The sequence below is a fragment of the Carex rostrata genome, chromosome 29 (assembly GCF_964058835.1).
Source record: "Carex rostrata chromosome 29, lpCarRost1.2, whole genome shotgun sequence".
Classification (NCBI taxonomy): Eukaryota; Viridiplantae; Streptophyta; class Magnoliopsida; order Poales; family Cyperaceae; genus Carex; species Carex rostrata.
The window spans coordinates 4,160,391-4,175,054 of NC_135946.1; the positions used below are offsets into that span (position 1 = coordinate 4,160,391).

The 14,664-nt window shown below is 37.8% G+C and overlaps 1 protein-coding gene across 1 annotated transcript; it reads right to left on the reverse strand.

The window, feature by feature from the left end:
* Nucleotides 1-4,403: 4,403 nt before the first annotated feature.
* On the reverse strand, nucleotides 4,404-9,307 carry LOC144546174 (uncharacterized). The gene is made up of 3 exons (XM_078294697.1): nucleotides 6,478-9,307; nucleotides 5,355-5,652; nucleotides 4,404-4,554 (listed from the first exon to the last, which is right to left on the reverse strand). Exons 1-3 carry the CDS (start codon nucleotides 9,305-9,307, stop codon nucleotides 4,404-4,406), a joined length of 3,279 nt encoding a protein of 1,092 aa, XP_078150823.1.
* Between the last annotated feature and the right edge of the window lie 5,357 nt (nucleotides 9,308-14,664).

Sequence of the window (14,664 nt, forward strand, 5' to 3'; positions counted from 1 at the left end):
CTAACTGCTCCTTGGAGTAACTCTTTGAATCTGGTGAATACTACAAAAAATTCGAAACATGCAAGTTACAAAAATACGGCAACTACATCTCTGTTTTGCTTTATAGAAATAAATTATTGCAATTATAACAATGCAACTAATAAAACAAGTTTAGAGGAAATCAATATTAATTGTATGGACAAGTCAAGGAAAAACATATGAATTACATACCGGATATGCTGGCCATTTGAATTGTATGCTCTCAACAAAGTGAAATATAAAAATCATCGTGTAATAACCGCACTCCCAACCGCCAATCTGTTGCGGGCACTGGTATTTACATTCAGCAGCCTATGTCAGAATGACAATAAATTTTTGAACCCAAAAATATGAAATTATAAAATTATAGTGTGCTCACCTCCTTCCAGAGCCCATTCATTTTATTTCTGCTCTTACCCGTGCTCTGCACTCCACCCTCTTTAAGATATTGCCGAAAAGCCCTTACAAAATTGAGTGACTGTAATTAGCAATTCCACAATTATAAAAAAAAAAATCAAACCAAGTGATATTTAGATAACTTACTTAATTATAACAGTCATGACTCTTTTAGACTGCTGAGTGGTGATGGATTTGTCGGGCCGCCTTGAATCCATGACATAAATCGTATTTTCAAGTGGCACAATCACCAACAAACACCAGTGGGAGCTGTGGGGGGAGAAGAATTGTAGTACTTTAGCATAAAATTAGTGACATATATATTTCAGCATGTAATGGTGACACAACTGTTTGCTATGGTTCATTGTGTAATTGTTTAACTGAAAATATAAACAATTAAGGGTTACAAGTAACCTACTTTTGGTGGTATGGCAGGAGAAGAAATTTCTTTTGATCCCCACGAGCATGATGCATCGCTTTACGCAAGTAGTCAACACAATCATCCTCATACCATTCCAACATGTTTCCATTAATTCTGCCGGGGTCCAAAAGTGCACACAAGTTCACCTTACCTTTCGATGCGGTCTCACGGCATTTCTGGACTAGGAACCTGAAAAATCATCATTTTACATTAGAGTATATATATTTGAGTGCTATACACATGATATAAATAATTGATTGGTCACTAACATGAGGAAAATGGTGATGACTCCCACATCGAGCCATTTATCGCTTGACGAGGCGCCCTGTAGAAAGTCGTTGAATTCTGTGAAAGGCAGCACGACCTCCCTGCCATCGTGTAGAAACATACCGGGGGGGACACTGAAGGTAACAGTCGTCATGTCCTTGGGTGCCTTGATCAAGTGGGCGTGGAGAGTCTGCAACTGACCAGGCAAACGGCTAACCTCTTCTGCTGTGAGCCCCGTACGGTCTAGTGGCGCATCTACTGGCGCATCCACTGGCGCATCCACTGGCGCATCTACTGGCGCATCCACTGGCGCATCAGGCACTTCTGGCGCAACAGACACCAAGTATAATTCCATGTCCCGTACCGGTGACAACGCTTCATCCTCATTGATTGTCTCACCTCTTCGTATCTGTATCAAATTTTGTATATGTCTTTTTCAAGTATTTGAAAAGAATGATTTGAATAAGATATCCCATTAATTTGGAGTTTACGTACATTGTCCAAAATAATTTGATTTTTCGGCCATTGGACTGTCGAATAGCGAGCATCATCAAGCACCACCATTTCATCGACAGGGCCAGGAAGAGGTATTCTCACAGCCCAATCCTGCGTGATCTTCTCAATCGCTACGCGGAGATAGTTGGGCCTCAACTGATCACCGGCTGCAGGAGGATATACAGTGCCCTTAGCAATGGTCAGAGGAGTAGTACCGAAATACATGACGAGGTCGCATGCTGTGGCCTCCTGCAATAATTATCAGCAATTAGTTGTCTTTAGAATGAAATAATATTGTCTAGCGAATTAACCGCGAGAATCAACAATACCTTTCGATTATGAACAAGTAGTGGTTACCTTTAGATTGTCCAAGCCGCCTATCACTTCGGTCCCGGATGCCTGACTGCTTCGCCAAATTCCCGGAGAAACGGGAGGTCGGTCCTCGGATGGCTGCCTAATTTGGTGCATTTGGTTCACCATCCTTGATTCCAGCTCAGCCAGCTTCTGGTTGTACTCCATTGAAAGCTCCTCGCGTACCTCCTGGCGCACCTGCGCCAACCTTGATTCCATCTCGTCTTTGTTGACCTTGGCACAAGGTCTTCTCCGGGGTTTTGCTCCATTGAATTCCTCCTTCCAGCCCGTGTAGACCCCTCTGCCCCTAACTCGACCGGTGTGTTCTGGATTCGGGAGCGCCAAGGACAAGAAATCTTCTTGACTTGCGACAGTCCGGGCACCAGAATTAACCTCCTCCACCTCCAACTGTTAATTAAAAAATTGGTTATAACAAAACACTAAGTAATGTACACAGAGTTATGATTTTGTTTGAATGACACAGTTATAACAAAAGGCTCTTACCATTTTATGAGCAACGGGCTCCACGTCTTTTGGGAGTACTATCCGCCCCTCAAGGGTTACCTCAGATCTTCCCATGAGCCAATCTTGGCCCCTAGGATTTTTTATCTTAACCACGGGTGAGTCAGACTGTTGGTTTTTCAAAATAACTTTTGCCCATTCTTTCGACTTACCCTCGTAACCACCTGACCCTAATTTGTGCAGGTACTTGTTCATTTTGGCGATCTTCCTGCCCTTCTCACTTTTTTTCTTCGAACATCAAAGTAAATCCATTACTTAAGGAAGATGGGTACAGATTGAGAAAGAACAAAAACTAAGAGCATCTCCAATCCAGCAATTGAAATTAATTGCTAATTTGTGCGGTTATGAAATTAATTCCAACAATTGCTAAATAAGCAATAGCCGTACAACCCAGCAATTACAGAAACAATTGACGCATCAGCATAAGCAATCCATAAGCAATCACTGTTGGAGATGCTCTAATGAGTTACCTAAATTTACATACCTTGAATTCTTCTGTTTTCTTCAAAGCTTGGAACTCCTCCCACACCTCTTGTGTCAGCCAAGGATACACTGGCAACGGATCTTTCCCTTGATCCATGTAAAGTGTTTTCAACCTGCTCTTGAATTGCTTCCAAGCTTCATTCATTATCTTCAAAGACACTCCCTTTATCTTGTCTTTTGGGTCGTCCACGATGTTCCACTGGTCCTGATTGACAACGAAACTACTGCATGTAAGTTCATCTACTCCAAAAAAAAAATTAGAATTGTTAGGTACTTTACCTTCACAATGTTCCACCATTGGTCCTTGTCCTTCTTTTGATCAAACTGATCCCAGCGCTCGACCAGGATAGATGCATGTTTCTTCACCGTGGAGGCGCAAAAATTTGAGTACTTTGCCCGATTATCACCCGTCGCACAGCCGTTCTTGTGGAATTCGATTGGCAATATTTCCTTCTGCTCAGTGATCTTTTTGCACATTGTCGGACCTCTTTTCCTTTTTTCAGGCCGAGCCTGCGAGACCTCTTCTTCCATGACAGCTACATTCTCTCCTTCTACATTATCCATCACAGCTACATTCTCTACATTATCCTCACCTGAATGTGTCATCGTTCTTTCTACAATCTACCGAGCGAGCGAGAGGAGCTTAGAGGTTCACCAACTACAGGAGGACAGAGCGAAACACCAACAGTGGCAGCACCAAGAGAGAGGAACCACGGAAAGAGAGAGGAGGAGACGCGTGGGTTTAGGGTTTAGAGGAGACGAAGGGATTTTGAAAATAAAGTGACCAGGCCGACCCAGCGCGCATTTTATTTCGCGCAAATCATTTATACACGGATATTTAATTAAACATCCGTGAAGGAAGACATTTCTAGATGGTTATTTCATTAATAATCCGTGTATAAATTCTATGCGTTCGCGGAAACAAATTCGCGCCTTGGGAAGTTCGAAATGTAAAGACATATTTTTATGTTTTTTTATATTTTTAAACTTAATTTGCATCTAAACTCAAATATTTATAAATAATAAAATTTTAGAGTTTGAAGCGACGTCGTTCCGACTTCGATTAGATAATTATTTAAAAAGCACATTTTCAGTTTAAATAGGGCAACTTTCTACACGGATGTTTAAGTAAAAAACCGTTTACAAATGATAGAGAATATCTCCACGGATATTTTATTAAACGTCCGTGTGCAAATATTTGTTAATTTAAAATTCTTAGAAGACGAAACGGCTCTTCAAAATTCTATATAAAACTAGTTCGATCAAGATATTTAGATAAATTTTATTTGCAAGTAGAAATGGCCGAAGTCCCTCCGGCCGGCAGTGCTCACCCCTCAAATGTGCCGTGGCCATTGCCCTCCGGCTACGTCCCGCCCGAAGAGGTTGATGTTAATTTTGAACTCCCCCCCGGTTTCGAAGTCCCTCCCGGCTATCTCAGGCCTCCTCCCAACTACAGGAGGACATGGCCGTGGCCGCCTTCAAATGTGCCACGCCGAAGTCGAAGGGAGCACCCACCACCAAAGCCGTACATAAGGAGGGGCGATCGCTGGATCAGGCCAAAGAGCCCCTGGATTAGGAGGAGGCCGGGGTCGCGCCAGGGCCTTTATGAAGGCATGTTTCATTAATTTAGCTAGCTTTTTTGTTTTCTTCTTCTGTATTTTGTTTAATCAGTTTTTTTGTGTTATATGATGTATTAGCCAGGATCCTTTTTGATGTAATATATTTGCTTTAATTTAATCAACATTTTGTTTTCTATAATTTTTTATTTTTTGTTAAATAAATGATGCTATGTAAATAATTAATAATGTTATAGATATAAATTAACGTGTTAAATTAAAGTGTTAAAATACCTTTCTACACGGATATTTAATTAAAGTGTTAAAATACCTTTATACACGGATTTTTAATTAAAAATCCGTGTATAAAAGTATTCTACACGGCTGTTTAATTAAAGGTCCGCGTACGAACCCATCGAAAAAGTGCCTCTTTATTTTTTATATTTTTAAATAATCTGATATTTAAATTAGTACATTTATATTTTATATTAATAATCTCATATTTATATTTTATATTAATAATCTCATATTAATATTAATATTTAAGTAAAGATTAATAAAATATAAACAATTAAAATATAGACAAATGAAATATAAATTATTTTATATTAAAAATAAAAATAATCTATTTCTTGTTTTTATTTGAAGATTCATCTTTTTTGTCTTTATTGCTTTCTTGATCTTCTTCATTTTTTTTCTGCTTCTTCCTCGCCCTTCTCTTCTCCTCGTCTTCCTCTTCTCCTTCCTCCTCATCATCTTCTCCAGCAGCCTCTTCCTCTTCCTCCTCTTCTTCTTCATCGTCGTCTTCGTCATCATCTTCTTCTTCTTGGTCATCGTTCTCGCACCCAGGGCAGATCCATGAATTGTATCTCGGATCTCTGCTGCCTTGGTAAGACGATGAGCAGACGCATAACGGGTGGTATGAGTCTCCACAGTGGTTGCAATGGAACAACCACTCGTATTTTCCGACCTCTTCGCATACTGTGCACTGTATGCCTCCAGTGGGTAAGTCCTTTTGTGAGTCGTCCGAGTCTGAACCTTCAGTTTGCTGGAAGAACTCACTCTCAGAACTATTTGAATCGTTAGAGTTTGAGTAGTCACTGTTATTTTGTGAGTCATCGGATGAGTAGGGATCCATTTTTCCTGGGAACAAATTAAAGAAGTAAGTTCAAAAGAATTATGAAGTTGTTTTGATCATCTTCTCAGATAATTAAATAGAAAGGCAACTATTCGAATTCCGCGCTTCAAAATAAATGCAACATTTTACAGGATTCATGCATAACTATTTCTACACGGACGTTTGATTAAACGTCCGTGTACGATTCTTTCTAATGGTTTTGGTCAATAAATATGGCTCTAATTACTAAAGGGTTAGGGAATGAATATGGTGCCCTTTCAATTTTCTTTTATTTAATAGTCATAAGTTCCAACGATGCAAAAGCCTGCTCATAATTAATACATGTAAAAGAGTAAAAACTAATTAATAAAGAGTAGGGCTAAAAGTCCGTGTGGAATACCTTTCTACACGGATTTTTAGTTAAAAGTCTGTGTGAAAAACCTTTCTACACGGAGTTTTAATTAAAACGGCTCTCTTCTTAAAGGAAAAGGGGGCTGTTCGATGGGTTCTCTCACCATCGGTTCTGCTTATCAGATATCTATATTCATAAAATTTATATTTAAAAGGAATAAATAAACAAATAAAATGTAAAATACAAAAACACAGTAAAATATTATCGATCGGTTTACAGTCATCCAAAGATCTCATCAGTAATGCAAATAAACTATGCTTATCTATTCGGCTATTCATCTCTGAAATATTATAAAAGAAATAAATATTATAAATTGTTTTTTTCTGGAATATAAATATGAAATTGTTCACGGTTAAACGAAATAAATATTATACATTGGTTTTTTTTTTCCTTTTTTTCTTTTTTTCCACTGTTTGAACATTTTCCCATAGTCCTTCACTGTGGTCAGATCTCATGTAATTTGCTTCGTCTTGTTCTTCAGTAGTTGTTGCTATCTCAGCTTGCACATCGGCACAAAATGGAGGTATCTCATCGAACTGGTTGTACTCTTCTTCGTCGATTACGTTTTCTATCCCAACAATCCTTCTTTTTCCGGGTAAGACGATGCTCCACCTAGCATCACTCGGGTCAGTGACATAAAAGACTTGGGTTGCTTGCTTGGCGAGTATGAACGGATCATCAACATACCCGACTCTGTTAAAATCTACCATTGTGAACCCGTCGTTATCAACTTTAACGCCACGGTCTTCGACCCATTGACACCGAAACAAGGGAATGCTGAGGTGAGCATTGTAAACGAGCTCCCAAATTTCTTCAATAACACCGTAATATGACTTTGATGCCATTACAGGCCGGGCATCCCCTGATCTACTGAATTCTTGAGACGTCGCCACCAACGTCACCCCACTATTTTGCATGGTGCTCTTATCACTTTTTAATTTAGTGTAAAATGTATATCCATTAATCTCGTATCCTTGGAATGTTCTAACAACCATTTGGGGTCCTTGGCCCAGCCATCTAACCGTTTCACTTACGGGCGACATTTCGGAGTGTGACTTCACTCTTTCTTTCAGCCATCCTATGAAACAACGGTTATGCTCGTCAGTAATCCACTTCTGACTTCTCGTGTAGTTCTGTTGTCGAAGGATTGCCATGTGCTCATCTATATAGGGAGTGACATCTGCCATGTGCTGTAGTACAATAAAATGTGCCTTTAACAGTTCATCTCTATCAGCAAGTATGGCTTTCAACCCAATAGTCCCTACTCCTTGGAGCCTTCCCTCGTATCGAGATGTTGGAACGCCAATAGGACAAACACCGGTCATGTAGTTGGTGCAAAACTCAATCACCTCTTCCGTGGAATATCCTTCTACGATGCTACCTTCGGGCCGATGTCGGTTCCTTACGTAACTTTTCAAAATACCCATGAATCTCTCGAATGGATACATATACCGCAGGAACACGGGACCACAAATCTTAATTTCCCTCACAAGGTGAACAACAAGGTGAACCATAACATCGAAAAAAGATGGCGGAAAATACATCTCAAGATGGCAAAGAGTAACGACGACCTCCTTTTGCAGAGAGTCCAATTTTAGCGGGTCTATCACTTTGGAATTAATTGCATTGAAGAAAAAACAAAGCTTCGTGATGGCTTGCCGAACGGGCTTTGGTAAAATTCCTCGGATTGCAACAGGAATCATATGTGTCATTAAAACATGACAGTCGTGGGATTTCGGACCAATCAATTTCATGTCCTTCATGGACACAAGCTTCTTAATATTCGAAGAATACCCTGATGGGACTTTAATACTATGAAGGCATTTACAGAAGCTTGTTTTCTCGGTCTTCGACATTGTGCACATTGCGGGAGGTAGGTATGCCTTTTGCTTCCCTTTATCCTGCGGTGCAAGCTTGGGTCTTATTTTCATTTCCACCATGTCTTTTCGAGCATTGATACCGTCTTTAGTCTTCCCCGGAATATTCAACAATGTGCCGATCAGACTGTCGCAGACATTTTTCTCAATATGCATGACATCTAGGCAGTGTCTCACTTCTAAATATTCCCAGTACGGTAGCTCCCAAAATATGGACTTCTTTTTCCAAATATTTTTCGGTGGTGCTTTGGCACATTTTCCGAAAACAACTTTAAGATTTTTAACCAGCTGGAAGACACCCTTCCCGTCTAACGGACGACGTGCCACTCCAAGCTCAGTGTTCCCGTTGAATTCTTTCTTCTTCTTACGGTATGAGTGATTAATAGGAAGAAACCTACGGTGCCCCATGAAAACATTCTTTTTACAATTTTTCAACCTCAGCACCTGCGTGTCATCTTCACAGATAGGGCACGCTTTTGCTCCTTTAGTACTATAGCCCGATAAATTTCCGTACGCGGGAAAATCGTTTATGGTGCAAAATACCATGGCCCGCAGCTCAAATTGCTCTTTACCGTACGCATCCCACACCCGGACGCCATCCCTCCACAATTTTTGGAGGTCCTCAATTAATGGTGCGAGATATACATCTATGTCATTTCCGGGTTGTCTGGGTCCTTGGATTAGTAATGACATCATTATATACCTGCGTTTCATGCACAACCAAGGAGGAAGATTGTAAATGCATATAAGAACTGGCCAAGTACTGTGCCGACTGCTCATGCTTCCAAACGGACTCATTCCGTCTGTGCTCAACCCTAGCCTAAGGTTTCTTGATTCGCCACCAAATTCTGTGAAATCTCTATCAATGTTTCTCCACTGAGGAGAATCAGCTGGGTGTCTTAGTTTACCGTCCCTTTTGCGCTCGTCTTCATGCCAACGCAATAATTTCGCATCTTTGGGATTTGCAAATAACCGTTTGAATCTCGGTATTATCGGAAAATACCACACCGACTTAGCCGGAGCCCGACCCTTGTTTCCTTCATCGTTACCATCGTCAGTGTCCTGGTTCTTACGTCTGTACCGTGAAACACCGCATTTAGGACAAACATGCATGGCCTCGTACTCTCCACGGTACAATACACAGTCATTCGGACAGGCATGTATTTTTTCGACCTTCAAGCCCATTGGACAGATCAACTTCTTCGCCTGATATATTGTACAGGGTAACTCGTTGTTATCTGGGAGCATTTCTCGTAAGAGCTCTAATAAGGACGTGAAACTCTTGTCGCTCCAACCATTGTCTGCTTTTAGGTTCAACAATTTCAACACAGCTGACAGTTTTGAAAATTTGGTACACCCGGGATATAACGGCCTTTTGGATTCATTAGACATATACTGAAATTTTTTATAATTTTTATCACTAATTTCATCTTCCACATCACGTAACATGTCTTCTAGATTTTCAATAAAATCGTATTCTGCATTTTCATCAATATTCACACAATCATCCTCGTTGTAATTAAGTTCAAGTAGATTATCAAAATTTTCGACATTCTCAAAATCATCGTTGGAATGAAGCTCAAAATTATCATCAACTTCTACATTAATATCAACATTGTCTTCCAAAACAAAATTTCTATTGGTAGCACTACATTCCCCAATTTTCTCACCATGCATAAACCAACACGTATATCTCTTCTGAAATCCCCGACAAATCAAATGAGCTCTAATTTCTTCCAAGTCCCCAAATCTTTTAAAATTGCTACAATCTCTACAAGGACACAAGATGTTGTTATCCTTTGTCTTCGCTCTATAACTCTCGGCACATTTTATGAACTCATCAACGCGAGCCAAATATTCTGCAGTATCACGTCGCAATTCGTACATCCAACTTCGATCCATCTGTAAATTAAATTAAAATAATGATTCCAATTAGTCATGGTGGTCGAGCAACATACATTGTTACAAATTCTTGGCTTACAAACGGGCCGGTTTACAATCGTAACCCACTCCTTGAATATTATGCCTCATATGTGAACACATTAATTAGCGGGATTTAATTAGTGTTTAAGAAAAATTCGACAGCATTTCCCCTTAACTCCCCAAGTATGCGTAAACCACATACTCGTAGGAGCAATAAGGAGAAATGCTGACGAATTTTTCTCAAACACTAATTAAATCCCGCTAATTAATGTGTTCACATCCTAAATGAGACACAATATTCAAAGAGCAGTCCCAAACGGGGGACTATCCAAAATTAATCCCTATTAGATTAATTTTGAACGGGCATGGACCTAAAAGCATCAATAGGTCGGTTATTGGACCACAATACACTAATTATTTACATTACCTTAACAGATCAAGCATGCATGCATTAATAAATAATTGACCTAAATAATTAAGCAATAATAAGTACCAGAAAATTAGCGAGAGAAAAGAGGAAGACTAACCCTAGCAAGATAGAGAGGAGAAATGCAAATTAACTTCAAAGATCTCAGCTTCGGTCTCGATCCTTCTGCGCAGAAATCAGACCAACAGAGAGAGAGAGAGAGTAATTGATCAAAACGGCGCTGGAAGAAGGCCTTTTTGTAACCCTAAACCTTTCTACACGGACATTTATCTATAAAGCCGTGTAGAAAGTCGAGAGAGCTACACGGACTTTTATATAAACAGCCGTGTATAATTATTTTTTAACTCTTTTTAATTAAAAGAAACAACCTTTTTTAATTCTACCTTTCTACACGGCTCTTTATTAAATGTCCGTTTAGCATTGTATTTTTTTTTGGTTTTTTTTTTTATGTTTTTCAGATAGCAAAACAAACAATTTCCAAAAAAGAGGAAGACATTTAAAATCCTGAATTCCAAAACATATATAGCAATTTGAACAAAAAATTCATGTACATTAATTTATACAAAAATTACAAATTCTTATTGAGCATTAATTACAAAAGTTAAATCCATATAAACTAAAAAATTCTATCAAGGACTGGAAGAGGTGGATATATGAAGGACCCTCAGAATCGGATGGAGAGTCAGATGAAGACGATCTCGTCCGACTCCCCACCCGGCTCTGGTCCTTCATCCGACTATCCGGCTCTGAAATTATCCTCCAAAAAAACTTTAGCGCACAAATCAGACCAATTAATTGGGGAAATGAAGCAATTCGCATGGGAATTCGAGATGTAGGTTATCAATTATATCGGACTGGTCATCTTATGAGCTCCAAAAACAGTAGCTCATCTTTATAGATTTGCGATCCGAAATAATTGATAAACCTAAATTTCCGCCCAGTTGTTAACTGCGAGAGGGAGAGTACAGATTGATCAATATGTTATAATAAAGAAAGAGTTCAATAAAGATTCATATGTAAACTAAAATTTCCATTAAGGACTGGAAGAGGGGATCCCCTCTTCCAGTCGTTAATGGATATTTTTAGTTTACAAGTGGGTGATTCTTTCCTTTTGGTGCCAGTAGGGTTTAGAGAGGGTAATATGAAGATACATATTTTAATAAAGAAAGAGCTAGCTGAAAATAAAAAGTTGGATGAAGGACCTTCAAAAAAAAGAGAAGAGGTGGATGAACAACCTTCAGAGTCGGATGAAGAGTCGAATGAAGAGTCGTCCGACTCTTCATTGGACTCTTCATCTGACACTTCGTCTGGCTCTGAAGGTCATTCATCCCTCCTCTTCCAGTTTTTTTGAAGGTCTTCATCCCAACTCTTTATTCGATCAGCTCTTTCTTTATTAAAACATGATCTTCATATTACCCCCTCTGTAAATAATCAGATTACAGAGAGAGAGAGAATTGATCAAAACGGCGCTGGAAGGAGAAGGCCTTTTATATAACCAACTTGGTGCTCGAAAAGGCGCGCCCTTACCAAAACCCTAAAATAACCTTTCTACACGGCTTTTTATTAAACGTTCGTGCAGCTCTCTCAAGCTTTCTACACTGTTATTTAAACAAACATCCGTGTACAAGTTGGACATTTCTTCACGGTTCTTTAATTAAATATCCGTGTAGCTCTCTCAAGCTTTGTACACTGTTATTTAAACAGACATCCGTGTACAAGTTGGTCATTTCTTCACGGTTCTTTAATTAAATATCCGTGTAGCTCTATCAAGGCTTTCTACACTGTTATTTAGACAATAAGCCGTGTACATTCCCTAATAAACGTCCGTGTAGCTCTCTCAAGGCTTTCTACACCGATTCTTTAATAAAAAACCGTGTAGAGATTTCACAGATATTCCGGGCACCCAAAAAATTACAATTTCTCCACGGTTTTTACGTAAAATTGTCAAATCCGTGTACAATGTGCAGTGTACAATGACCATTTTTGTAGTAGTGATGGAAGTTGCTTGTGACCCGTTCAATTGAGCAACATGTTGAGGAAGTTTTTTTTTTTTTTTTGTTGAGTAAAAATTAGAATCAAAGTCCTTATATGATTTTATTAATTCCATAGAAAAAAAGTTGGTAGGCTTCCTAATAGAAACCTATATGAAAAAGTTACAAGAAGGTTCAATATATATTGAACCACAGTTTACAGAGAAGAAAAACGTAAAAAGTAAAGAAAAATTTCAAAAAAAAAAAGAAGATAAAAACTCATCTTGAGTAAATACTTACAATTATTATTTACAAATGGGTGTATTTACCAAATTTTGGAGAAGCATATTGCTGTCAATATGATCTTAGCTATGACAACAATACTCTCGATTTAATGACTCTATATTCTGAAATGGGTTTGTGGATTCTCTGAGCTCGGTACTGTCAGTGACTGGGCCGTTGATAAATGCAAGAAAATGAGAAAGGTTGAGAATCAATTTTCAAGATTGGATGATTAAGTGAGGCATGAGCGGTGATAATCAATTTCATTGTTTATGGTAACATAATTTGTTGTCAATACGGCCGCTGCATTTACAAGATATTTAGTTTATGCTTGCAATAGTTTATTATACAATTCGGGGATACAATTTCATAACACTCAAAATAAATGCGTTCTGTATGCATGCCTGCATAATAAAATTGTCCACATATATACCTATACAAAAAGAGACTAGTATATTAAATTGCAATATTTCCTCTGATATTATCACAAAAGTTTTTCCGATTGTCTGAGTAATTGACTGCATAATCATTGCATGATTTTTTTATTTTTTTTCAAACGGGACGATAAGAAGTTATATATTTAATTTATAAATGAAATAAATTGTCCTATATAAAAACATTGTAAACATTCCTTCTATTATGTAATTTGGATTTTAGATAGATAGAGTTATAGCTTTCCAACTTCTATTTAATATCCATAAAAGACTCCTTTGAGTTTCAATTCCACCACCTCCCACAAGAAGGGTGTTGTCATCTAGATCAAATGTCGGTTCTTATTAAGAAAAATATATTATTTAACTTGATTCTAGTTTGCTTTCTGTCCATAATTTTAATTTATTCTTATCTATGTGATCGATATGTTAACCACTATTTTTGCAATTTTGCTATATACTCCAGCTTTGAAATTCTTGTTTCGTTAGTACAGCTCTAATTTGATCTCTCCGTTTCCTTTTTTCTCTTCCTTCTATGTTGAATAGTCTTGAATGGGATTGGGAAAATGCTATTCATATGAGCCATGCGCCATGTCACTGCAACAAACTCAATGGTAGAGGAATATGACAACGATGCACTTCAAGTGTTGAATTCCACAACGAAAATGAAATATTTTTGTTCAGGCTAGTATATTGGCAGCAATTTAAAGAAATTTCTCTCCATGTTTTGCTTTTGTGCATGGTTGTATACTTTTAGGCATATGTTTATATGTACATTACAAGTTGAAAAATAAATCATTTATTCTCATTAATTGGTCAATTAAAAAACTGAACGTTTTACTTATACATGCTATATTTTTTATTTTTTAATAAAGATAAAATGCGAAGTTTGTAAATTTAAAATTATTTCAATAGAAAAGTTAATAAGTTGAATAAATTAATGTGTTTTTCAAATTTATAAGACTAAATAGAATATTATTAATTTTAGAAGAAATATATATATATATATATATATATATAGAGACCGGCTAATATGCTTTCGGCAGCACTTCGGCCGAAGTGCTGCCACCCCATTTTCGATTTTCCAAAATCCAAATTGTCGATCCGAACCGTTCATCTTGTTCTCCATATTAATATCTGCTTGCAGACCAAATTTTACATTTTTTGGAATTTTTTTGCTATTTATTAAGCCACTTTTAAAATCGCTGATCCAACGGTGAACCCCTGATTTTACTGTTTGGCAGTTCACCGTTGGATCAGCGATTTTCAAAGTGGCTTAATAAATAGCAAAAAAATTCCAAAAAATGTAAAATTTGGTCTCCAAGCAGATATTAATATGGAGAACAAGATGAACGGTTCGGATCGACCATTTGGATTTTGAAAAATCGAAAATGGGGTGGCAGCACTTCGGCCGAAGTGCTGCCGAAAGCATATTAGCCTGGCTCTATATATATATATATATATATATATATATATATTAATTTGTAAATATATATAATTTTTACCTTATAAGTTTTCTTAAAATAAATGAAAAATAATGAAAATAAAAACCCCGGTGCTCCCCCGTGGGAAGTGTACACAGATTTTACGTAACATCTCACTGGTGATTCAATACGAGGTCAATGAATTATACTTCAATCAATAAAGAAAGAAGAATTTGATACCATCAATTGATGGACACTACAACAAAATAATAATCATATATGGTACATCATA

What these genes read in the sequence shown, in the direction of transcription:
- LOC144546174 (XM_078294697.1), bottom strand. Translation starts at nt 9,307, where the DNA reads ATGTCTAATGAATCCAAAAGGCCGTTATATCCCGGGTGTACCAAATTT. An exon ending in TTACATGAGATCTGACCACA is followed by an intron (nt 5,653 to 6,477) that starts GTGAAGGACTAT and finishes ATTTGTTCCCAG; the next exon opens with GAAAAATGGATCCCTACTCA. An exon ending in AATTCATGGATCTGCCCTGG is followed by an intron (nt 4,555 to 5,354) that starts GTGCGAGAACGA and finishes GCCTTCATAAAG; the next exon opens with GCCCTGGCGCGACCCCGGCC.